The sequence below is a fragment of the Psammomys obesus genome, unplaced genomic scaffold (assembly GCF_907164565.1).
Source record: "Psammomys obesus unplaced genomic scaffold, mPsaObe1.curated_primary_1811, whole genome shotgun sequence".
Taxonomy (NCBI): Eukaryota; Metazoa; Chordata; class Mammalia; order Rodentia; family Muridae; genus Psammomys; species Psammomys obesus.
The window spans coordinates 8558-32766 of NW_026590811.1; the positions used below are offsets into that span (position 1 = coordinate 8558).

At 51.3% G+C, this 24209-nt stretch overlaps 2 protein-coding genes across 2 annotated transcripts in view; both read left to right on the top strand.

The window, feature by feature from the left end:
- Positions 1-15262, top strand: part of Map3k14 (mitogen-activated protein kinase kinase kinase 14) — a 23267-nt gene extending 8005 nt beyond the window's left edge. Inside the window, exons 6-15 of the mRNA XM_055609125.1 lie at positions 3701-3830; positions 4042-4173; positions 4707-4811; positions 7978-8141; positions 8529-8679; positions 10150-10482; positions 10703-10809; positions 11141-11285; positions 13431-13531; positions 13856-15262. Coding sequence (XP_055465100.1) covers positions 3701-3830; positions 4042-4173; positions 4707-4811; positions 7978-8141; positions 8529-8679; positions 10150-10482; positions 10703-10809; positions 11141-11285; positions 13431-13531; positions 13856-14020 — 1533 coding nt within the window. The 3' untranslated portion in view covers positions 14021-15262. The remainder of the gene's footprint in view (positions 1-3700; positions 3831-4041; positions 4174-4706; positions 4812-7977; positions 8142-8528; positions 8680-10149; positions 10483-10702; positions 10810-11140; positions 11286-13430; positions 13532-13855) is intronic.
- A 1172-nt stretch (positions 15263-16434) lies between these two features.
- Positions 16435-23482, top strand: Spata32 (spermatogenesis associated 32). Its single transcript, XM_055609124.1, has 5 exons — positions 16435-16610; positions 20552-20606; positions 21715-21763; positions 22027-22880; positions 23395-23482. Exons 1-5 carry the CDS (start codon positions 16598-16600, stop codon positions 23480-23482), a joined length of 1059 nt encoding a protein of 352 aa, XP_055465099.1. The 5' UTR covers positions 16435-16597.
- Positions 23483-24209: the final 727 nt, after the last annotated feature.

The following is a 24209-nucleotide window of genomic DNA, read 5'->3' on the forward strand; positions in this document are numbered from 1 at the left end:
GTGTGTGTGTGTGTGTGTGTGTGTGTGTGTGTGTGTGTGTGTGTGTGCGTGTGTGCGCGCGCGTGCTCGCACTCTCACATGCCTCACACTTGCTAGGCAAGTGCGTTCCAGTGAGCTGTATTCGCAGTGCCCTGAGCTTCTGGCCAGGTCTCTCCTCACCCTGTAGACATGCTGCGATTACAGATGTGCATCGCCACACTGGCTTTGTACGTGGGTTTCATAGATTAAATTCAGATCATCAGGCTCGCTCTGCTGGTGTTTTCACCTGCTGAGCCATCTCCTCCCAGAGCTAGCATTTTCAACAGGCTTTTCCGTGCTGTGCTGGTGAAACAGCACCAGCCATGAGCTCCATGAAACTTAAGAGAGTCAGTCTGGATGAGGAGATGGGGGACCCTGCTTTCTGAGGCATCTTTGTGTCCCACCCCACGCTTTCCCATCATCTACATTCCTGCAAGCTCCAGAACTTACGGAGTCGCTTGTAGCCCCTGCTTACTGAGAAACAGATGAGTTCGCTAAAGAAAACAAGGAGTTTCAGGGAGGGAAACATCCTCACCAGGCTCAAGCGCCCTGGCACCGCTGTGGAGGGAGGGGGCTTCTGTGGTGGGCAGTGCATCGGGGCTGTCTGCATGTCTCCCTGGAAATGCTGCTTCTGAACATGCGTGAATATGGCCAGGAGTCAAGGCTGAGCCTGGACAATTCTCCCAGGAGCACAGCAGCTGGCAGCTGCAGGGTCAGGCCTCCCCAACCAAAACCCTGGCTGTGGTACCCTGTCGTCAGTGACTATGGGTGAGTTCTTTGTGCCGGCCTCAGCTTGCCCATCACTGAGATGGGAATGATCGCCCACCCTTAATAGACTTCATGCCAAGTGGTGCCAGCCGTCTGTTAGTGGTTCGTAAATGTTAGTTCCCACTCACAGCCCAGCACACTCGTTGGGCATGAGAGCACTGACGCTGGGAGTGGAGGGCTGGTTCAGATGGGGTCTGACTGGGGCTGGAGAGCCTTCGCCATCCGACTCCATAGGATGGTCCTTTGACCTTGCTTCTCAGGTTCACCAGACTGCAAAATCACCTGGTTTTGTTTGTTTGTTTGTTTGTTTGTTTGTTTGTTTGTTTGTTTGTTTGTTTTGGAGATTTCCCCATCCTACCAGCCTTGGTCTGTGTTGGAAATCATTCAGCAATGCTGAGACTCTTCAAAACCACGGTTCTCAACCAGTGGGTCACAACCCCTCTGGGGGTTAAGCGACCTTTTCATGGGGGTCACCTAATATCTGCATGTCAGATATTTATGATTAATAATTGTAGCAAAATTACAGCTACGAAGCAGTAGTTATGGTTGGAGGGCACCATGCGAGGAGCTGTATTAAAGAGCCGCAGCCCCGGGAAGGTTGAGAACCAACAGTCTAGAGTTAAGGGCTCTCACGGGCCCGCTTCTCCGAGGTCCTTAGCATCTCAGTCAGGTCTTTGTGGTACCCAGGCCTCTTCAGTCCCATCCTTGGAGGTGCGTGCCATGTGACATGTGCCACTTACGGATGTTTATTTGGTGTGCCTGCATTTCTTAGACGGTTAGGGATATCCTAGAACATATCATTCATCGAAAAATAGATGTTTTGTTTTGTTTGTTTGTTTGTTTGTTTGTTATGCTTTGTTTTGTCTTGGTTTTGGTTTGTTGAGACATAGTAACCCAAGCTAGCCTAAACCTTAACTACATAGCTGAGACTGGCCTCACGCTTGTGAGCCATCACGCCCACACCAGCTTTGATCCAACTTACTTTTGGGACAGTAGGTCTTCTTGCTTCACAAACATAAAAATTAAGCTGGGTACAGTGACACATGCCCGTAATCCCAGCACTTGGGAGGAGAGGCAGGAGGATCTTTGTGAGTTTTGAGGCCAGCCTGGTTTACAAAGTGAGTCCAGGACAGCCAAAGCTACACAGAGAAACCCTGTCTCAAAAAACAAAAACAAAAAAATCAAAATCAGACTGGAAAGTTCCATCTTCATTTCCTTTTCTATATTCCACTATCCTCTAAAGTAGTATATGTCATAACAAACACAAAAGCGCTCACTTTGTGAAGGTTTCACACCAGGAGTGTAGTCAGTGTAGGGCTGGAGCTGTCTCAAACAAGGGTAGGCCCACAGGCGCTGAGCAGTCCTGCTTCCTTCGATGCAGAGTCCTGTGGAACTCTTCTGGGTTCCCTGGGGAGCCCCCTCGGATGCTTCACCTCACATTTTGGGAGCGGGATTAGAGGAGAGGCATTGTAAGTGGAAGTCTTGTAGGTGAGTGAGTTTCAGTCAAGGTCATCAGCCTTTCAGAAGAAACACCAATAAAAAGTCAAAGTTCATGTGGGCTGACTAGCCAATCTTGATATTCGTTAAGTAACCAGAAGAGACATTGTCCACTGATAGGCAAAAGCCCCAAAACCCCACATGGCTGAGCTCCTGTCTGTCCAGTCAGCAAGTCTGGAAACAAAAGCTGGGTCAGACTAGTCTGTTCCCGCTGTCGCCCCCTGGCGGTGCCACTCCAGAGGAGCCATACGGGACATGTTTAGTAAGTTCTCTTTGAGTTGGCAGGAGGAAGTGGGAAGCCAGCTCTGGCCAAGTGTCCTAGTGACCAAGCATGGAGCGAGACCCCATCTCTCTGAATCCTCATACCACCCTGGAGCCATGTCCCCACCATTCACGTAGAAACATGGTTGATAGAGGCTAACAGCCTTTCTGTAAATGGCCTAACCAGATTCTAAGCACAAGCTGCTTGTATCCATACTGCTTCCTGCCATGTCAAGCTGCAGGATCCCAGAGAGGAAAGGGAGACCCCAGACTTCCAGATCACATAAGGAGGGGCACTGGCCAACCCCTCCCCAGAAGCCTTCTGTGTACCCAGATGCTGGGGAAATCGCTACAGAGTAAACGGTGATATAAATACGGGCCTGTCTGCATGGACCTAGTTCTTTGGGAAATAACTGGGGCTGGGGAGATAGTCCAGTGGCTGAAGTGCATTGTGAGGACTTGAGTTCAGATTCCCCAGACCCCATATAAAAGGCAGGCGAGCAGGGTAGCCACCTGTCTCCATCCCGGAACTTGGAGACAGGAGTTCCCCAGGCAGGCTGCTGGTTAGACTAGCCAGTAGGCACGAGCTCTGGGTTCAGCAGAGACCCTGCCCCAGTAGAGAACCACAGAGGTAGACACCGGACTTCAGCCGTCACAAACATGCGCTTACTGTACATGCATACGAGAAACAAAGCCAGGTGGTTATAATAAAATTGCTACACAGGGCACTGGAGAGATCAGCAGCACTGGCTGCTCTTCCAGAAGACCTGAGTTTAGTCCTCAGCATCCACATGGCCGCTTGCAACCTGTAACTCCAGTTCCAGGGGATCTGGAGTCCTCTTCTGTGCTCCTCATGCACGCAGAACATCTACATGCACTCAACATACGCATACAATTAAGTAAATTTTTAAAGAGAAAGTTGCTACAAGGAACGCTAAGGATCCAGCAAAGTGATTCTCAGCCATCCTAATGTGACCGTTTGTTTCTCTGTGTAGCTCTGGCTGTCCTGGAACTCTCTCTGTAGACCAGGCTGGCCTCAAACTCAGACTCCCGAATGCAGAGATTAAAGGTGTGCACCACCTCATCCAATTCCCCCCGTCGAGCTGCAGCCCCAGCCTGCCCCCTCATCCTGACTCGGGGTCTCTGGGTCTTTCAGGTACGGCTTGAGGTGTTTCGGGCAGAAGAACTGATGGCCTGTGCTGGGCTCACCTCACCCAGAATCGTCCCTCTCTACGGAGCCGTGAGAGAAGGCCCTTGGGTCAACATCTTCATGGAGCTTCTAGAGGGTAAGGGGACAGGTCCTTTCTGTTTGTTTGTCTGTTTTCTCTCTCAGAATTCGAGGCCAAGAGTTAACCCACACTCGGATCTTGGCCTCTAGTCAGTCCACATTGTGCCTCTTACCCCTTCTCTCCCATATCACCTGCCCTTCGCTCTCGCCCTTGGCTTGCGTGGAGGCCTGGGAAAGTCCCACACAAAGACTGGCTGTTCTTTACCTAGGTGGCTCTCTGGGCCAGCTCATAAAACAGAAGGGCTGTCTGCCAGAAGACCGAGCCCTGTACTACCTGGGCCAGGCCCTGGAGGGGCTGGAGTACCTCCACATCCGAAGGATTCTGCATGGTGATGTCAAAGGTAAGATCCTAGTCACCGTGTCACCGTGGTCCCAATCACAACGGGCTCTTCCTCATGCCTTTCCACCTGATTTCCTCCCGGTTGTGGGCCTGCGTGCTTGTCTGGAGGGCAGAGGCCTGAATCAGCTGACAGGGCTGTGTCTAGTGGGTGGGGAATGATGTTTTCCAGGCCGCTGGTCTAGCACTGTAGTGTCCTGGGTTGGTGTTCACAGAAAACTGGAGGCTAAACTCCTGCCTCTGGGAAAGGGTGGGGCAGCAAAGAGACCGCTCTGGGAGAGTGGCAGTGACGCAGCAGGACACCCCACTCCAGCTCCTAGCCTCAGCTGACAACCAGCCGCACCCCTCCCCCACCCTCACCCCCACACATCTTCCATGACTAACAAGACTAATGAGAAGCAGCAGCTGCCATTTTCTGGCAGGACTGGCCAAGAAAGTTGCCTGATGAGAGGCCAGGTCAGGCCAGGCCAGGGTGGGCTGGGGCCTGGATTAGCTCACCTACTCCCCTTTCCCCCTTTTTCTGGGTGCTGCCTGCAGCTGACAATGTGCTCCTGTCCAGTGATGGAAGCCGAGCTGCCCTCTGCGACTTTGGCCATGCCTTGTGCCTGCAACCTGACGGCCTAGGAAAAGCCTTGCTCACAGGTAAGGCCCCGTTCTGCACCTCATGATCACAATTACCAGAAGCCATCAAGGGCCAAAAGGGCAAAGGTCCTGCAGAAGGTCCAGGCCTTGTAGTCCTGGCTGACCCAGAACTTGATATGTAGACCAGGCTGGCCTCAAATTCACAGAGATCCGACTGCCTCTGCCTCCTGAGTGCTGGGATTTAAAGGTGTGTGACACCCATCCAGGTGAGCAGATCTCTGTGAGTTTGAGGCCAGCCTGGTCTACAGAACAAGATCCAGGACAGCCATGGCTATACAGCCGTCTTTTTTTGTTTGCTTGTTTTGTTTTGTATATGGTTTGTTGTGTCTTTTTTTTTTTTTTTAAGGCATGGTTTTACTGTGTGGTCCAGGCTAGCCACAAACACACAATCCTCCTGTCTATGCTTTGATTTCTTCATCTTGTGTATTAAATGATTATGTCATTTTCACGTGTGCATGTGTGTATATTTGTGTGTATGTGTGTGTGTGTGTGTGTGATTTTACCTTGCTCTTATTTGCACCTCCAGTCTTTCACTATCGATTCTGTCCTCCTCTCACGAGTTCCCTGCCTGCCCTGAGCTCCCCTCCTGCCTTCTTTTTTTGTTACATACATGAATATTTTGCCTGCATGTGTGTCTGTGCGCGACATGTGTGCTTGATGTGTGCTTGGAGGTCAGAGAGGGCATCAGATCCGTTGGAACTAGAATTACAGACAGTTGTGAGCTGCCATATGAGTGCTGGGAATTGAACTTGGGTCATTTGGAACCTTTTAACTGCTGAGCCATCTCTCCAGTCCCTCTCCCTTCCTTCACTTATATATGTGTATATATGTGTGGTTAAATATAGACCCCAGGGGCTGGAGAGATGGCTCAGTGGTTAAGAACACTGTCTGCTCTTCCAAAGGACCCGGGTTCAATTCCCAGCACCCACATGGCAGCTCACAACTGTCTGTACCGCCAATTCTAAGAGATCTGACATCTTCATACTAATGCACATAAAATGAAATTAAAGAAATTATAAAAAAAATACATATAGATCCCATATGTGAGAGAAAACGTCACATTTTGTCTGTTTCCCCCATTGCCCTCCATGTTCCCCACTCTTCCCTCCCTCTGGGATTTTCCTCCCCTTTCATTAGTGTTGTTCCCCCCCAGCCACCATTTTTGTTTGTTTTTGAAACAAGCCAGGTTTCAACCAGGTTGGCTTCAAACTCAGAGATCCTCCTGCCTCTCCCTCCCACGTGTGCTGGGATTAAGGGCATGTGCCATCACGCCCAGCTCAACTGTTCCTTCTGTTTTCATATCACAAACACACTTATTTATATTTAAGGCTGGAAAGATAACGTAGAGTGCTTACCTACCATGCAGGACATCTTGGCTTTCCAGCATCCTATAAATTGGGTATGATAGCACATACCTGTAATCCCAGAACACCTACACCTATAAACCCATGATATATATAAATATATATATATAAACCGATTTTATATATATATATATATATCATATATAATGTATACATACATGAGACAGGATCTCATGTAGCTCAACATATATATGTGTGTATATAATATATAGTTCATATGTATTATAATACATATATGTACATATGTAGAATCTGCATATATGAAAACATGTAAATATATGATTCTTGTCTTCCTGCATCTGCTTTATTTTGCTTCACATGTCGCTCTCTAGTTCCATCCATTTTCCTGCCAATGATATAATTCCTTCTTTCTGGCTCTGTGAAACCCTACTGTGTATATGTATCACATGTTCTTTGTCCATTTATCTATCGATAAGTATGTAGGCTGGTTCCGTGTCTTGGCTATTATGAATAGTTCAGTGTATCACTTAAGAGTATTCTACATAAAATGATTCATTCAAAAAAAAGGTTCTATTTTTTCTTGTTTTATTTTTAATGTATGATATGCAAATGTGTATGCAGGTGTCTTTGGAAGCCAGAAGAGGGCGTGGGGTCCCTGGGAGCTGGAGTTACAGGCAGTTGTGAGGCACCCCATGTGGTGCTCAGAACTGAACGGGGTCCTCTGGAAGAGCAGCCATTGCTCTTTGCTGAACCTTCTCTCCAGCCTACAAATGGTTCTGTTTGGCGAAAGGGAAACTGATCTATTAGAAGTCTAAGCATCCCCTCCCTACCCAAAATCACCCTGAAGCCACAGCTTTTGGGGTGCCCATCAGACTCACGCCTGTGTCACACAAACCTCACACACAGGCTTGGGTCCCATCTCTAAGGCTGCCTGCCCACTGTAGATTGGAAGTATTCCTAGAATTAGAAAAATGAAAAGCAGAATACTTCGGCCATCCTGTTTTGGATAAGGACGCTCGCTCAGCCCGTGTCCAGAATGGGTAGGGTGATGTGCGGTGTGGGTGACCTGGGGGCACAACGTCCTAACGAGGCGCTACTCAGTCTTTTGATGGTCCTTCACAAAAATCATATCCTTTCTACTATTTTTTTAAAGGATTCTGAGCAAAAACGTAAAGTTCAAAGCACCAGTGTACAAACACTGTCAGGTCAGGCGTGAATGTCAGTTAATCCCATAACTCAGGAGGCGGAGACAAGTGGATCTCTGTGAGTTTGAGGCCGGCCTGGTCTACAGAGCAAGTTCCAGGATAGCCAGGGTCTACACAGAGAAACATTCTCTCAGGGGTTGGGGGGAGGTAATAATAATAAAACATTGTTAGCCAAGCCTGTAATCCCAACCACTTGGGAGACTGAGGCAGGAGAATTGGAAGTTCAAGGCCGGCTTTGACAGTTAGTGAGACCCTGTCTCAAAATAAAGAGTGGAAAGGGGGATGGGCTCAGTGGTAAGGTGCTCCCCTAACATGCATAAGGCCAGGATGCAGTCCCTAAGATTGGAAGGAAAAAAGGTTGACATTCACTTAATCAATTACATATGCTGGCTGTCGTTTACCTGTTTAATAATAAGATGCTTTGTGCTTATAAGTTTCCTGATAGAGGAAGGTGGAAGGAGAGAACCAACGCCAAATGACCTCCACAGGCATGTCATGGCGCACATGTGTGCGCACACATCCGCACAATATAATTGCTTTTCATTTAAAGTACTTCACCTGGAGTGAGCCAGGAATCAAGTAGAGTGGGCACTGAACTCATAGGTAATGAGTCTCTCCCTGGCCCTGCTCCCTCAGGGGACTACATTCCTGGCACAGAGACCCACATGGCCCCGGAAGTGGTGATGGGGAAGCCCTGTGATGCCAAGGTGGACATCTGGAGCAGCTGTTGCATGATGCTGCATATGCTGAATGGTTGCCACCCCTGGACTCAGTACTTCCGAGGCCCGCTCTGTCTCAAGGTCAGTGAGGGCCCCAAAGCAGCTGTGGGAGGGGCCAGCAGGGCCATGGGCCCAGGCCACAGGCTTGTGAGGGTTGTTCTTCTATGACAGATGTAACGGGAGGTCTCTCTTGCCTGTGCCCTGGGCTACCTCCACCTGCCTCCTTTAGACTAAGCCTGGGAACATGGCATCCCATTGCCAAGCTCTGTCCTATGCTGCATGGAGCCATGTTTCCATTTTCTAGGAAGACTCTGTCCACTGGCTGTGACCCAGCCCTCTCCCTTCCTGTGGTACATCCCTAAGCTAGTGTGTGGGAGGGGATGGTAGAGAGAATACCTGTGTGAGAGAATAACTGTGTGGAGGGAATAAAGAGGAGACAGGTCCCGCATGTTGCCTTTTGGCCTCTAGATTGCCAGCGAGCCTCCGCCTGTGAGGGAAATTCCACCTTCCTGCGCACCCCTCACAGCCCAGGCCATCAAGGAGGGGCTGCAGAAAGAGCCTGTTCACCGAGCATCTGCCGTGGAGCTTCGAGGGAAGGTGGGCCAGGCATTACAGCAAGGTAAGCCTTGTTTGCCTTGGCCAGCAGAGAGCCCCGGGCAGAGGGACAGTCGGAACAGGAGATGGTCAAAAATGAGAGAAACAGCCTCAGTCTCCCATCTACCTCAGTGCTGGGAAGTTTGAGGCGCGAGTCCGTGTGCTGAGGCAGATGCCAGGCTTGGGACACGGAGGAGGAGGGGCTATGACATGAAAAGGTGACTCTGTAAATTAGAGCCACGCACGCCCAGTAGCCACTCAACTGTAAAGAACCAGAAAGTTGGTGGCACCAAGCGCTGGTGGGCCTGGCAGCAGGACTTCGGGGCACTGGGAGGGCATAGACGAGGCTGCAGCTGTGCTGCAGGGTACCTGGCTGCGATTGGACGCACCCACGCCCTCCACTCCTGGTGCCCTGTTGGCTAGAGAAAGTTGAGAGTGCTTAAGAGTCCCTCAAGGGAGAGTGGAAAAGCAGGCGATTGAGGGTGGGACGGCTCCCAGCACTTACAGCCACTCAGTGTTCACAGAGTACCAGGAACCGATCTGAAAGCTGTAGACAGTCAGTGCTAAAGGAAAAGAAAGAGAAGAACCCCTAAGAGACGGCAGGAGCGTAAGCGCTCTATTACAAGTTAAGAATCAATAATGAAAGCAGCCCTCGTTTTAAGTTGGGGTGGTGACTCATGCCCGGAATCCCAGCACAGAGGAGGCGGAGGCAGCGAGGATTGTTGGACTTTGGGGCCAAAGATAGGAGATAGAGAATGAGACACTGTCTAAAAAAAAGTAAGTAAAACAGAGAGGGACTGAATGTGGTGGCACACACCTTTTTATTAGCACCTGAGAGGCAGAGGTCTCTGTAAGTTCAAGGCCAGCCTGGTCTACATAGCCAGTTGTAGATACATATGTGTGTGTGTGTATGTATAACATATAATATATATATATATGTGTCTGTGTGTATAATAATTATATATAATATATATCTTTCTTTTACAAGAAGGCAGTTAAAGTTAACACATGGGTTGAAGCATATAGCTGCTGCAAGTCTGTGATCTTAGCACTTAAGAGACAAAGACAGGAGGAGTTTGAGATAGAGTGCCAGCCTGGATTACATAGCAAGGCCCTGTGAGAAGAGGGAGAGAGAGAAAGTCAAGTATGGAGCATAATAGAATGTAATTCAAGTGGGAAGGAGACCAGCAGTAGCTAAGGGAGTAAAAGGTAGGACTGAAAAGATGGCCGAGCAGTTAAGTGCACACACTGCTCTTCCAGAAGACCTGGGTTCGGTTCCCAGCACCCACGTCCAGTGGCTCAGAACCACCTGTGAGTGCAGCTCCAGGGCATCTGATGCCCTGTCTTCTGGCCTTGTGGGCCCTGCACGCACATAACCAACACATACATACACACATCATTTAATGTCTTTTTAATTGACAGGGCCATTCTTGCCTGGGCTGGTGTCCGCGTGCCTGCACATGTCCCCTCACCTGGGGTGCCTTCTCTCTTACAGTGGGAGGTCTGAAAAGCCCTTGGAAAGGAGAATATAAAGAACCAAGGCCTCCACCCCCAGACCATGCCACCTGCCACCAGACCCTACACACCCCACCGAGAGAGAACCCGCCAGCCAAGGCCGACACAGCCGGAGCCCCTGAGCCTCAGCCTCCTCTACCGCCAGAGCCACCCGAACAGAACAGAGCGACGGCCTTGAACCTGAGCAAGGAGGAGTCTGGCACATGGGAACCCTTGCCTCTGTCCTCCCTGGACCCAGCCCCTGCCAAGGGCCCCAGCTTCCCAGACCGGAGGGCAACCTTTCCAGAGTTGGAGCTGCAACAGCTGGAGATAGGTAGGGCACTTGGCTGTGGCTATACTCCTCCCTCCACACACACACACACACACACACACACACACACACACACATACACAGAGGTTTTGTTTTTGCCACCCTCACCTTCCCACACGTTTCTGGTAGGCCAGCTCCTGCAGGCTGTGCAGGAGGAACCCTGGGAACCTGCCAACTCCTCCAGCCCTTCACACTGTCCTCCTCTCTCCCCCTGCCCCTGCAGAACTGTTTCTCAACAGCCTGTCCCAGCCGTTTTCTCTGGAGGAACAGGAACAGATTCTCTCATGCCTCAGCATCGACAGCCTCTCACTGTCAGATGACAGTGAAAAGGTGAGTTGCTGAACCGCCTGGCCATGGGCCCTGTGTGAGCATTTAGATAGAGGTCACCCCTCCTTTCTTGGAGGAGTCCTTTCTCCCCAGACAGAGACAGTATGCGTTCAACACTCCTAGGAGTCAGGAAAAGCTCCAGGTAGGTAGTAGGAAGAGTGGGGAGGAAGGGGGGAGTTAGCTTTGGTCCCCATAGAAAAGCACCTTCCCCGTTTTGCCTAGGACAGGCAGGTCCTGACCCTAGGAGAGGCCCAGGTCCTTTTGTCCCAAAGGGAACCAAGGCCAGAGGGTTTCCTGAGCACAGGCCTGAGCCTGTGCCTTCTCTCCTGTTCAGAACCCGTCCAAGGCCTCTCAGAGCTCACGTGACACCCTGAGTTCTGGCGTGCACTCGTGGAGCAGCCAGGCAGAGGCCAGAAGCTCCAGCTGTGGCATGGTGCTGGCCCGGGGGCGGCCCACAGATACCCCAAGCTACTTCAACGGTAAGATCTTCTTAGTCCCTCCTCCAGCCCACCCCTGCCCAGGACAGGGAGGGGTGGAGAGAATCCCCATCACAGAGGGCTAAGGGAGGAACGTGCCCACCACTCAGAACCTCACAGCCTTGCCTGAAAAGTTGGGTTTAGAGTGAAAGCCTGATCCACCCACAAGGCTTTCCAGGTGAAGAGTGCTGAACCATTGGCTACCGGTAGAGTCACAGAAGGCAAGCAATGTGGGGAGGAAAATGGCCACTCGAAATCAGCAATGGGGGCTGGAGATGGCTCAGAAGTTAAGAGCACTGGCTGCTCTTCCAGAGGTCCAGAGTTCAATTCCCAACAACCACATGGTGGCTCACAACCTTCTATAATGAGATCTGGTGCCCTCTTCTGACATGCAAGTGTACATGCAGGCAGAACACTGTGTACATAATAAATAAATCTAAAAAAAAAAAAAATTCAGCAACAAGGTTTTTGGCATTCCTGGGATCTGAAGTGGGAAGATGAGGAGGCATCTAAATGCCTGTTTTCAAGCTCGGCTGTAGTTATGTTAGGATTTTACTAGGTACCAGCCCCCCTCAGCCCAGTGTGACTCACTGTCAGGCCCCAAGGCCTTGCCAGTGGTCACTTGAGCTCAGAGACACTCTTAAGTTGCCTGCAGTCTAATTTAAGAATGTTGAAGAGAGTGGAAGCCTGATGAGCTTGCTTCCTGTCTGGACTAAAATTGGGATGCTATGACTCAAAGGAACAAGTGCTCAAAATGCATCAGAAATGACATCGTATAGGGTTGGGGTGGCATTATTTAAGTAAAATGTTTACTGAGTCAAGATGGGGAGCCTAACTTGCCTGTTACATCTTTAGAGTTTTCTCTCTCACTTAAAAAAAAAACAGTAGTCTCTGTTAGATCTTGAATTTTCTGGAATTGGCTTGTTACTTAAAAAATATTTGATTGGACCTAATGTCATGAGGGACTCACAGGGCTTAGAGGGTTCTTAGTGGTAGGGTGGCTGGCTGACATCCTTGACACTCCCAGAGAAGAATCGGGGGCTGGAAGTCTTTTATTCCAGGCAGGGGTGGCACATGCCTTTAATCCCAACAGTGGAGAGGCAGAGGACAGATCTTGAAGTTCGAGGACAGCCTGGTCTACAGAGTGAGTTCCAGGCCAGCCAGGGCTACACAGAGAAACCCTCAAACAAACAAATAAAAATGAAAGGAAGTCTTTTGTCTCTATGAATAGATGAGACACCTGTATCCCTCTTCTTAGAGGTTTTAAAGTGGATTCTGGGAAACTAAAATTACACACAATTCATTATACCGTTTACACATTTTAACACGAAACATGGAGTAGTCGGGGCATTAACCGAACTCCGAAATAAACTTTGAAATGACAGAAGCACTTGCTACCCCTCATAAAATCGAGAGCTTTACAGAGGAGTTCAGTTAAGGAAAGTGAATATTAATGCATCGTCTCTTTTTGTTGTGGTTCTGAGGATTGAACCCACAGCCTCTGTACATGCTGGCCCAGGGGTCCACCACTGAGCCCTGACAGTGCTATACCAAAAGAGGAAGTTAGTCTGTAAAGTTAGACTTTAAAATGGCTACATGTTACCACATTTGCCTCAGTTGACTGAAAAAAAAAAAAAAAAGGAGCTAGTCAGGCAGTGGTAGGTGGCACATGCCTTAAATGCCATCTCTTGGGAGGCAGAAGCAGAGAGATCTCAGAACACCCAGAAAGATCAAAGAAACCCTGTCTCAAAAAAAAAAAAAAAAAAAAAAAGCCAGGTGTGGTTGTGGACACCTGCACTCAGGTAGGGAGTAGCAGGTGGATCTGTGTGAGTTCAGGGCCAGCTCAGTGTGGTGTGTGTGTGTGGGGGGGGGGGTGTCTTTTGTCTTCAGTGCATTTTTTGCTATACATCCAGAGTGGAATATTACTTTGCCCTGGGAGCCAAATTAGCACGATTCAGGCCAAGTTCCAGGTGTGGCTGGCCAGAGGGAGCTGTGTCATACGAGGGCTCCTTAACCTAAATTTCCTCTCTGCTGCTTTACTCCCCTCTGTGAGGGCGGAGTGACATCACAGAGGTCGCCCTTGCCAGGTCCCTGCTCTCTGGGTAACCAGCCACTGCCCTGCCCTCATTGTCAGCCTTTGCCTTGTAGGTGTCAAGGTCCAAATACAGTCTCTCAATGGCGAGCACTTGCACATCCGCGAATTCCATCGGGTCAAGGTGGGAGACATTGCAACTGGCATCAGCGGCCAGGTAAGGAAGTGGGTGGCCCTTAGGGACAGAGTTCTTCAGTAGGAAGACTTTTAAATTAGTAGTAGAACTGGCACCCTGGGGAAGAGTGGCCCAAGACTTAGCCATCCTCCAGCTCTCAGGGCAGGACAGGGAGGGGGTGCTGAGGAGCTCTGGACCCACACTTGGGCTAGGAAGGACTCGCCAGGTCCTCTAGAATGGACAGGCAGTGCTCCCTGCCTGCTGCCTGTTTGACAGAAGATGTCTCCTAGCATGTTTGGGGACCATCAGCTTGACACCCTAGCTGGCTTCTCACCCCATGCCACCACTGGTTTGCTATACTCACAGATCCCAGCCCCCGCCTTCAGCTTGGTGACCAAAGACGGACAGCCTGTTCGCTATGACATGGAGGTGCCAGACTCGGGCATCGACCTGCAGTGCACCCTGGCCCCCGATGGCAGCTTTGCCTGGAGCTGGAGGGTCAAGCATGGCCAGCTGGAGAACCGGCCCTAGCCCCATCCAACCGTCACCACCTCCTCTCTGGCCACAGCAGGCTGCCTTTGAATCTCAGTATGCGGAGCTGCCCTGACGCCAGCTGAGTCTGCTCAGGGAGTCCCTGGTTCAGCACCAAGCCCAGGGCTTGCCTCCCGAGTGCTGCTGGCCCCTGGGGGGAGGAAGACAGGGGTCTCATCCCCCGGGAAAAGCACCAGCGCTGTCGGTGATGCTCCAAGCAAGGGAGCCAGACCCACACGATCAGTCAGCACTTGCCAGCAATTGGGGAGCAGCTTCTAGCCTTCGTCACAAAGAGCAGGTACCCCTAGGAAGGCAGGAGAGTGTCTAAGGGTTCCTGTCCAGCTCAGACGAGGGCAAGGCAGCAGGTGTGCCTGCCCAGGCCCCCCTCCCCCCGTTGTCTAGCCTCCCTGGCCATTGACTAGTGTGAGATGGAGAGAGCAGGAAGGACACTAGCTCCTTGGTGGAATGCACCACACTTGCAGGTTATTGCAGCCCAGGTCCTAAGTTGAGCTGAGAAGTGATTCTCAGACCTCAAGTTTGTGGCTGCTGGATATGGCTCCTCCTCAGAGAGTGAGGCCTCACTGAGGCCTACCCTCTGGCTAGCTGGCACTCTAATCCCTCATCTGTGAAAATGAAGGATGACCTGAGACCCACCTGATAGGAACGGTCCGTGAATGATAGATGCTAAAGAAAGCCACAGATGGTAAAGAAAGCCACTTACCCTCCAGGGCAATCGGTCAAAATCCAGCTTGCCAGCTTCGTGGTGGCAAGATACAGCCAGCAGCACTTTGCACTCTGACGAGCTCAAAAGCACTTTCCTGGCTCCCTTCCAGCAGAGCACTGGCTCTGCGTGGACACAAGCAGGCCAGGGGATGGGGAAGGGACTGTCTTGACCCATCATCCACCGCAGGCTTGACCCACCTCAAGCTTCTTTCAGAGTTAAGATGAGCACCCCTACCCGCACTGTCCTAGCCAGAGCTTCTCCTGGTGGGATTTGGGAATAGCTGCTTAGGACTCATGTAGCATTAAGTTAACTGTGAATCATTGTGGGGAGGGGCACAGAGAGCCCCTCCGCTGGAGAAACGCATCCCCCCACCCCCACCCCAGCCAGCCAGGATAGCTTCTGCCCAGCTATTGGCAAGGGGAGGCTGCTCCTGGCCCTCGTGAGGAACTGCAGCCACGGTGCTGCATTTGGGGTGTGCTGAGCACTGCAAGCAATAAAGTTTGGAACGATACCGGGTATGTGCAGGCTGTGCTGTCTCCTCTTTCACCTGACTGCTTGCTGTACTCCACTGTTGGGGGGGGGGTTCCTTCAAGTCTCCCCATTGTTGGGGGCAAGGACTCAAGGACTCAGCCCTTGAGGTGGGGTTGCCTGTCCTACCGTATCCCACTCAGACCTTCCACTCTGCCGGCTGCCCATCTCCTATAGCAGCCGGGGCATCCCTTGCCAGTCTTGGGCTGAGAGGAGGAGGCAAAGGACGCAAAGGAGCCCAGCAGGACCAGAACAGGAGCAGCTTGCATGACGCAAAGCTGCCATCCATCCTCACCTGTCCTGAGGCCTGGCAGCCAGAGGACCTACCTGGTGCCAGTTTGAACACCGGCATGAGGTAGTGATGACTTCCCCGATCATGGAGCAGAGGACAGAGGTGCGCTGACTGCTGCTGCACACACTTGCAATCCAGCCTTGAGCTACATGAAGAATGTGAGGCCGGCCTTGGCTACATGGGACTTCATCTCGAAAGAAAAAAATAATTGGGGGGTGGGGCCTTGAGACAGGGTCTCAACTATGTAGCTCTGACTGTCCTGAAACTCAGTATGTGGACAAGGCTGGCCTCAAACTCACAGAAGAAATCCTCCTGTTTTGCCTCCCCATTGCTGGAATTTAAACAAGGGTTTATCTACTATGTCCAGCTGAGGGGAAAGGGGTGGGGGATGAAGCCAGCTGAAATAATTCTGGGTAAAGGGGCCTAACACTAGACCTGACAACCTTAATTCCATCCCAGGAGTCACGCGGTGGAAGGCGATGACCACTTCCCTGTGACCTCCACACACATGGGCATGCTATGCAAATGTCCACACACAGATAATAAACGTAATTGTAAAAAACTGTAAGGTCACCCTGGGTGCTGCACGTTTGTACAGCTTGGATTACGATTGAAGGAATCTTGGACTCGCGCGCGCGCGCACACACACACACACACACACACACACACACTCTCACATGATGCAGCGGCTTTGTGGCCAGGGCCTGTCCTTACCGAGGGCTGCTGTCCATATACCTGGCCTGCTTCGGAGTGGCCAGCTCCCCCCCCCAACACACCCTGGTCTGGATCCAGGGGACTCTGGCTGCTGGACCTCCAAGCCTCGGCTGCTCCCACCCACATCCTTAGCGTGAACCTTCAAGTTTCCTGTCTGCCAGAGCCCTGGCCGGAACGTCACAGAAGCCGCATTATCACAGGCGCCAGCGCCCCATCACCTGCAGCGTGCCTCCACCCGGCTAGCCAAAGAGCGCACTGGAGGCAGAGGGGCAGCAGCCACCAGCCCGCTCCCCGCCTCTGGGACAGAGCCTACGTCAGCATGGGGGTGACAGGTAGGAGCCGGCGGGCGAGCGGTGGGCGGAGCCAGAGGTGGCGAGGTGTAGGCCGAGAAAGGGAAAATGAACGGTGACCCAGAGTTGGCCTGGGGAGTGGAAAGGAACGCTGACCCCAGCGAACCCCCTCGGGGTGCGTTTGGTTACTGCTGCAGGCCCGCGCTCGGCAAAAACTGGGACTGGATCGGTCCGGGGTCTTAATGAACTGAGCGCAACGGGCCTCCACTCGAGGGTGCACGAGCGCACGCCTGGCAGAGCGGAGTTAGGAATTTAATGTCTTTGCGAAGGCGAAGGCGGTCGCCCAGTCCACCTCGTGAGCTATTCTGAAGATCAGATACCACCCGCAGAGGGTCTAGGGTGGTATCAGCGGAAGACCACGTGCTCAGGTGGGTGGGCCGGGGGCTTCCGGAAGAGCAGTGAGGTCTAGAAGGCCTTGCTTGGTTGTTCAGGCCTGGTGTCATCACACTGGGAAGCCAAGAGGGCGCAGTGCGTGGTGTTTCAAAGATAGTGAGATTTAAGGTCTCTTCCAGGAAAAACGTGTGGTCACGGTCTCCAGAGCACCGTGGTGCAGGGATGAGTCTTGTCCTCCTCTCTCCTCAGCCCCTGAATACAATGACTGAGAGCATTTCCCTCTCAGCTTTATCAAAGCAAAAAAAAAAAAAAATACCCCCATCTCAAGGGTACTGAAGAGTTTATTTGCCGATGGAAAAAAAAAAAAAATCAATGCTCCCCACCAGGATGTCTCAGAGCAGCCACAGACCTATCAGTTTAACTTTTCTTTAAAAAAAAAAAAAGAAGAAAAAAGTGCCAGGCAGTAGTAGTGCAAGCCTTTAATCTGGAGCACTCCGGAAGCAGGCGGATCTCTCTGAGGTTCAAGGCCAGCCTGGTCTATACAGCTCGAGTTCTGGGACAGCCAAAGCTACACAGAGAAACCCTGTCTGGAAAAACTAAAAGAAAAAAAAAAAAAAAGTTCTAGGTTAAAAAGGAATCTGAATTTTAAAGCCAACCATCATTAGTGACTGCTGCCAGAATGAGTTTCTTGCTCTTGTAAGTTACTGGGTTTGTAAACTATTTCTTCCTCGTAGTAAGTTACCGGGATCCCTCCCATCAGCCTCCAGCTTCTACATATGCAAACACCCATACACGTGCAAACACAGACGGGCGCATAAAAGTGAGAATAAAACGCATTTGTGAATCAGTTGCTCCTGAGGTAAACAATGACTGCAGCAGCGGGATCTGCCGGCATTCGGTGAGCCTCTCCTCTCCGAGCCGGTGACACCCGTCGTCCATCTAAGGGAAATCCTTACTTGTTTCTTCTCCAGCTTTTGTTCCTTCTAGATTCTGTAGATGTCTTGGGTGGAGGAGAGAGCTGTTAGGACATTGCAAGCAGGAGAAACAAGGGCTCAACCCCCAGAACCCATGTAAAACGACAGGCACGGCAGTAGGGCCTGAACTCTCAATGCCAAGAAGGCAGGCAGGAGGGTCCCTGAGACCCCCGGCTGGCCGGATTAGACAGTGAGAGACCCTGCCTCAAAGGACAAGCGGGAGACCCCTGAGCAAGGACACCCGTGCACATATGTAAAAGAAGAGAGGATTCCTTATGGACTCTCTTCTCTCACTATGGCTTGGTGTTTGGGGTCCATTCTTTCTTGTTTTCCAGTGCTATTTGCCTGAAAGCTTTCTTCTATAACTCTTTTTCATAGCATCTTGGGTTTTTCGATAGGATACATTTTTAGTATTGTCCTCGAATCACTGAAAATGGCTGGCTTCTCTTTTAGGTAGTATTCTTCTGTTTCTCAAGTTACCCTTGATGTTCTGGAATCGATTCTCATCTGCATATTGACAGTTTTGTCAAATCTCGGGTGGCCCTCAGTTGCCCCTATTCAGAAATGAAATCATTTCAGAAGCTCATTGGGATCCCTTCAACTGTAGGTCTTGCTGCCTAGCCAGTGTTACTGAAGGGTGGTAAGACAGGAGCCAGGGGCACCATGGGAACGTCAGCATCTTCGGATGCCTTACCCAGGGCAGGAAGAGCACCCTCAACCCCTGAACCCTCCCTTCATACCTTGCAGCGTTGAGCTGCCCATGGAACTCGCCTGGACAGATGGGCTCAGCATCATGTGCGGCCTTTGATCTTTCTCCGTGGCGTCTGCCTCCATTCCATCAGATAACTATTCCTCCAGTCTTGTGCCTTCCACATTCTGGAAGCAAAAAGAGCTCTCCGGTGTGCTGTTCTCCTTGCTTAGTTAGTCATTATGAATTAATATTCATATATCCCCCTTCTCTCTTTCTCTCTCTCTCTCTCTCTCTCTCTCTCTCTGGATTAAACAGGGGAGACTTCCAAATGTTTGGCAGATTCTGTACCAGTGAGCAATATCTCAGCCCTGTCTTCTATCTAAGCTCCATTTTGAATAACTGGTCATAAGGAGCAAATGACGACACACTGTTAAGGGTTCCCTCACTCTAAGCAGATTGGTAAGTTATCCTATTACCATTTGAAGATAAACAATCAAAGCCTCAAAGCAGCGGTTCTTAGCCTTCCTAATGCTGCAAGCCTTTAATACAAGCTCCTCTTGTTGCAGCGACCCCAACCATAGAATTCTTTTCATTGCTACTTCATAACTGTAATTTTGCTACTGTTGTGAGTGTAATATAAATCCCTGTGTTTTCCAATGGTCTCTGGTGACCCCTGTGAAAAGGTCATTCGACCCCCAAAAGGGGTCATGATCCACAGGTTGAGAACCACTGCCTTAAAGAAACTAAAAATCACAAGCCAGCTGTGAAAATCTAGTGGACACATACAGATACATAATCTAAAGGGGACTTGAAAAAAAAAAATCGAAATGACACAGGTAAGCAAATGACAGAACAATCCATTTAAACACCAAAGGCAGATGACATGTAGCTCCCTTCTAAAGCAAGTGCTTAGCATGGGCAAGAGCCTGACTCTGTCTCCAGCACTCCCTGCCTGCAACCCCAGTCACTTCCAAACAGCAGCGATTACGTGAGTATACAGAAAAATGATGCTTGGGCAAGGGACAGAGCTGGGTTGATGGAGTGCTTGCCTGACATGCAAGGCTCTAGCTTCAATCTCCAGGATGCCTCAAACACTTTTAAGGGACTGGAGAGATGGCTCAGAGGTTAAGAACATTGGCTTTTCTTCCAAAGGTCCTGAGTTCAATTCCCAGCAACCATACGGGTGGCTCACAACTATCTATAATGAGATCTGGTGCGCAGGCAGGCAACACATGCAGGCAGAATGTGATCCCTCACCATCAATGCTCCCTGGGGAGCAGAGACTGAGACAGCCTGGTGCCCCACCTCTAGTGGGTGAAGGGCAGTTTCTGTAGGAGAGGACGGAAAGCCTCCTGGCCTTCTCCTTGCTCCAGGATGTCCCTAGAAACTCCACCTCCTAGGACTTCAAGGAGTGATTCAAGGTCACCACGCAGAAGTGAGGCCCAGAGCACAGGCCTTGACCTGGGTCTGTGGTAGGCGACGAGAAAGCGCTCAGGAGGCAGCAGGGGTGAAGAAGTTGGAGTGGGGAAGTTGTTCAGGGGTGGGATGGGTCCTGTGGAGGATGGCAGCGCTGAAGGTGAAGGGAATTCTGAAGCCTGCATTCAAGTCCTTGACTTAGCAACCGCCAGCTGTGGAAAGCCTCTGGCGCTGCGTGTGGAGCCAATGAGGTCCGCAGTCCTGGGGGCATTCACGCTTGTGGAAGAGGCAATAGGTCCAAGAGTTGGGAACGAGGCCAAGATGGCAAGCAAAGGGTAGTAGACAGGACTGGCAGCCCTGGCAAGGGGATGAAGAGGGGAGGGGTAAGACGGGAGGGATGATGGAGGGTGGGCTGGAGGGGAGGGGAAGAGGGGAGAAGACAGTGGCAGCAGCCCAGGGACTACTCCCACCCCGACGCTCCCTGTCCTTTCCTTTTTTCTCCCTGCCAGATGTCAGTGCATTCCCCTGCTGTGGCAAGAGTTCAGTGGACATCGTGGAAAGAACGTGAGGACCGGCTCCCGCCAGCACGGGGCCTCCCCCCTCCCCGCCCTCCCCCACCCCGAAAAGCCCTAGGCTCTCAGCCCCTCCCTCAAACACCGTGCACTGACACCCAACTGGGATCTCCTCCTCTTTAGCTCCTTTTCAGAAATCTCCTCAGGGCCAGTGTCCAGACAAACGGCTGGGGTTGCCTACCCCCCCACATACACCCCCACACACATACACCCACACACACATATGCCCCCCCCCCGCCCGCCTTCAGCCGCCAACCCTAGCTGAGGGCTACGGGAGAGCTCATGGAGGCTTGGCGGCCTTGCTGGGGGCAGATAGAGCTGTCTGAGGTAGGGAATGACGGGAGCCTGAAGAGGGGACAGGAGCAACTAACTAGGAGTAGGGAATGAGTGAAGGGGCCCTGCATTTCTCCCGTGGAATCTCATATCTGGCAGTGGGTAGGTGAGCAATGGGCCTACTCTGGACCTTCCCTGGGCAGGGAGCCATTTTCTGGACATGATGCCCTTAATAAGAATGAAGATTCCCAGGTCCCTCCTCCAACCAAATGGAGTTGAAAGATCGGGTTGACAAGCCCTCCGGAAACTCGGGGAATCTTAAGAATGCCACCAGCTCAGGAGCACAGTTCCTAGTGCACAGCGCGAGGGCCTGAGATCAAATGTCCAGAACCCGTGTGAAAACCTGACTGTGCTAACACTGTAACCCTAGAGCTGAGAGATGGACGCAGGAAGACCCCAGGGGCTCACTGGCCAGCCACTCTAGCAGATCGGCGAACTCCACACTCAGAGACAGATCCTGTCTTTAAAAAGTGAGGTGGAAAATAACTAAGGCAGACACCTAAGGTCAACCTCTGGTCTCCGTGTGTGTGTGTGTGTGTGTGTGTGTGTGTGTGTGTGCGCGTGTGTGTGTGTGTGTGTGTGTGTGTGTGTGTGTTCGAAAGAATACACACTCCAGAGTTCCTAATAGAACAGGCACAGTGGGGGCTACAGATGGGATCTTCTTGCCAGTCCCCTGTACAAGGCCAAAGCTTGGAGGGCCCTAGAGATCCTTCCCCTGACAATCCTTCCCATGAATCTGTCACCCATTTGGATGCCTTCTGCCTCAGGAATGACTACTACCACACCCATGGAAAAGCAGAGGAGGAAGAACCAGAGGTGAGAGCGTCACACCTTTCGCAGAGGTAGCAGACAAAAGGGCAGGGTCTTTATGTTTGGCCATTCTGGGACTGTAGTACCAGACCACATACGCACCTTCAACGCCTGCCTGCATGGCCTTGCCTGTCCCGGGCAGGTCTCCAAGAAGCACGAGGAGACAAGGAATGGGTAGGGTGCCACACAGGAGCAGGACAGAGGCCTGGGGTCGGGGGAGGGAGGGGTGTCCAACTCGTGTTGTCTCACTTTCACCTGAAACCTTTCAGCTGGAAGCAGAATTGCCAAAGCAGGACCCCCTACCCAAAGCGCACCCAGACCCAGACCTAGGCCCGGTACCACAGCTGGAGGAGATGGAGCCAGTGGTATCCTCTGCACCTACGTCTAAGGCCAAAGGAGACTGCGTCACTGAAAGCCTAGAGCAGCAGAACTACAGGCTCGAACCCCTCAAGTCCTATGAGAAAGATCGGAAAGAGTGGTCACCCACAAACAGGACCTGGACCCTTAGTACAAACTCAAGCAAAAGGGAGGAAGGGCAGGTGTCGGACAAGTTTCGTTCCATCCGTGTGCAGACCTCCAAGCACCTTTTCTGGTCAAACAAGCTCATCCAGGCCTCAGAGCACAGCCTACAGCGCGCCTTAGAAAAACACAAAAGCTCCTGGGAAAAGAAGTCTGTGACCATACCCCAGGCCCTCACAGACAGCGCCCCCCGGCCAGCAAGCCCCCACATGTCTTGCACCAGCCTGCCCGCAGCCATGGGCCTGGCAGATCTGATCAATTTTGCATCTTCCCTGGCTGTGGCCTCCTCCAGCAACGTGGAGACACCCAACCTAGAGAATATGATCAAAGTTACCTCTGAGAAGTCTCAGAATACCTCTCTAGAGCTTTGCCAGCCTGTCCAGGCCATCGAGTTTGCCCAGGCTACCCAGCTCACCCAGATATCCTCGGAGAAGCCAAATAAATCACCCAAAGACACAAGTCACAACTCTTGGACTCAGGAGACCAGGAATGTCTCTTACCTAGATATTAGCAAGAATGGGCTCAAGAAGGCTACCATCCAAGGGGAAGTGAAGTTTGTCCAGGCATCAAGCACATCCCCTCCGTTTCAGGGAGCCAAAGAAGAGTGAGTGAGGTTCCCCTGCTGCCCTTGCACAGGGGCCTGCACTAGCATGTGGGGTGGACTCACATAGCCAGATGGGGTGTCAAACAGTGGAATGGATGGGGGGAGGGGCTGGGCAGGGGACCCAGGCAAGCTTAGTTGATGGCCCAACCTCAGTGACCTCACAAAGGCTGCTACAAACAAGATTCCGGTGTCCTGAGCTACACCAGCAAAGCCAGGGCCGGAGGAGGTCTGGGGACCATGGAGGGTGAGCTCCCCAGGGCGAGGACGGAAACCTGGGTTCAAAATGGGCAGGGCCTCGGGGAGCAGACATGCTTCACCACCGTCTGCCCCCTGAGAGAGTGGCGGTCACATTCCTAGGGCACAGGACAGCTCCGTGAAGGAGCGTGAGCATGAGCGAGCCCTTGGCCTCTGGTGATATGTAGACACAGAACAGAATGCCAGCTGCCCCCGCAGGTGCAGTGGGAGAGTCCCTGTACCCTAACGCCCTAGTGACACTGTCTCTTTTGTGTTGCAGCTCCATGCCAAGAACCAAGAAAGGGAATCCATTATTGCTGAAAATCCATTTTAAGCTGTCATCCCCACACCCTCAGAGAAATAACTAGACAAAAACATTAAAGCCTCCAGTGCTGGCCCCGGTGTAGAGTTTTTGTTTTGTTTTGTTTTGTTTTGTTTTGTTTTGTTTTGTTTTAGGTGCTGAGATCAAGGCCAGGGCCCTGGGCATATTTAGGCTAGTGTTTTACAACTGAGCTATCTCTTCTGCCCTTGGGTTTTTGAGATAGTGTCTCCTGTAGCCCAGACTGGCCTCAAACCCTTGATCTGCCTACCTCAGGCTTCTGAGTGCTGACATTACAAGTATGCAGCACCCTGCTTGGGCCCCAGCTCAGGCCTGGGGGACCATTGCCTCCTAGCCACTGAGCACACCTGGCTGCTCTCAAATTTTTTTAAGATTGTATTTATTGTATTATTATTATTATTATTATTATCATTATTATCATTATTATCATTATTATTATTATGTATACAATGCTTTGTCTGCATGTACACCTGCACGCCAGAAGAGGGCACCAGATCTCATTATAGATGGTTGTGAGCTACCATGTGGTTGCTGGAAATTGAACTCGGGACCTCAGGAAGAGCAACCAGTGCTCTTAACCTCTGAGCCCTCTGGAAGCAATTTTTTAGGGATGACACCTCCATTTTTTTTTTTTTTTTTTAGCCTCTGTGCCCCAGAAGTTCCAGCATCATTCCCAGCCCTCTGAGTGGTTCCACTTTACTCCCACCTACCAGACCACTAGGCCACATTGAAACACTCCACATGAGCGAAAGCCC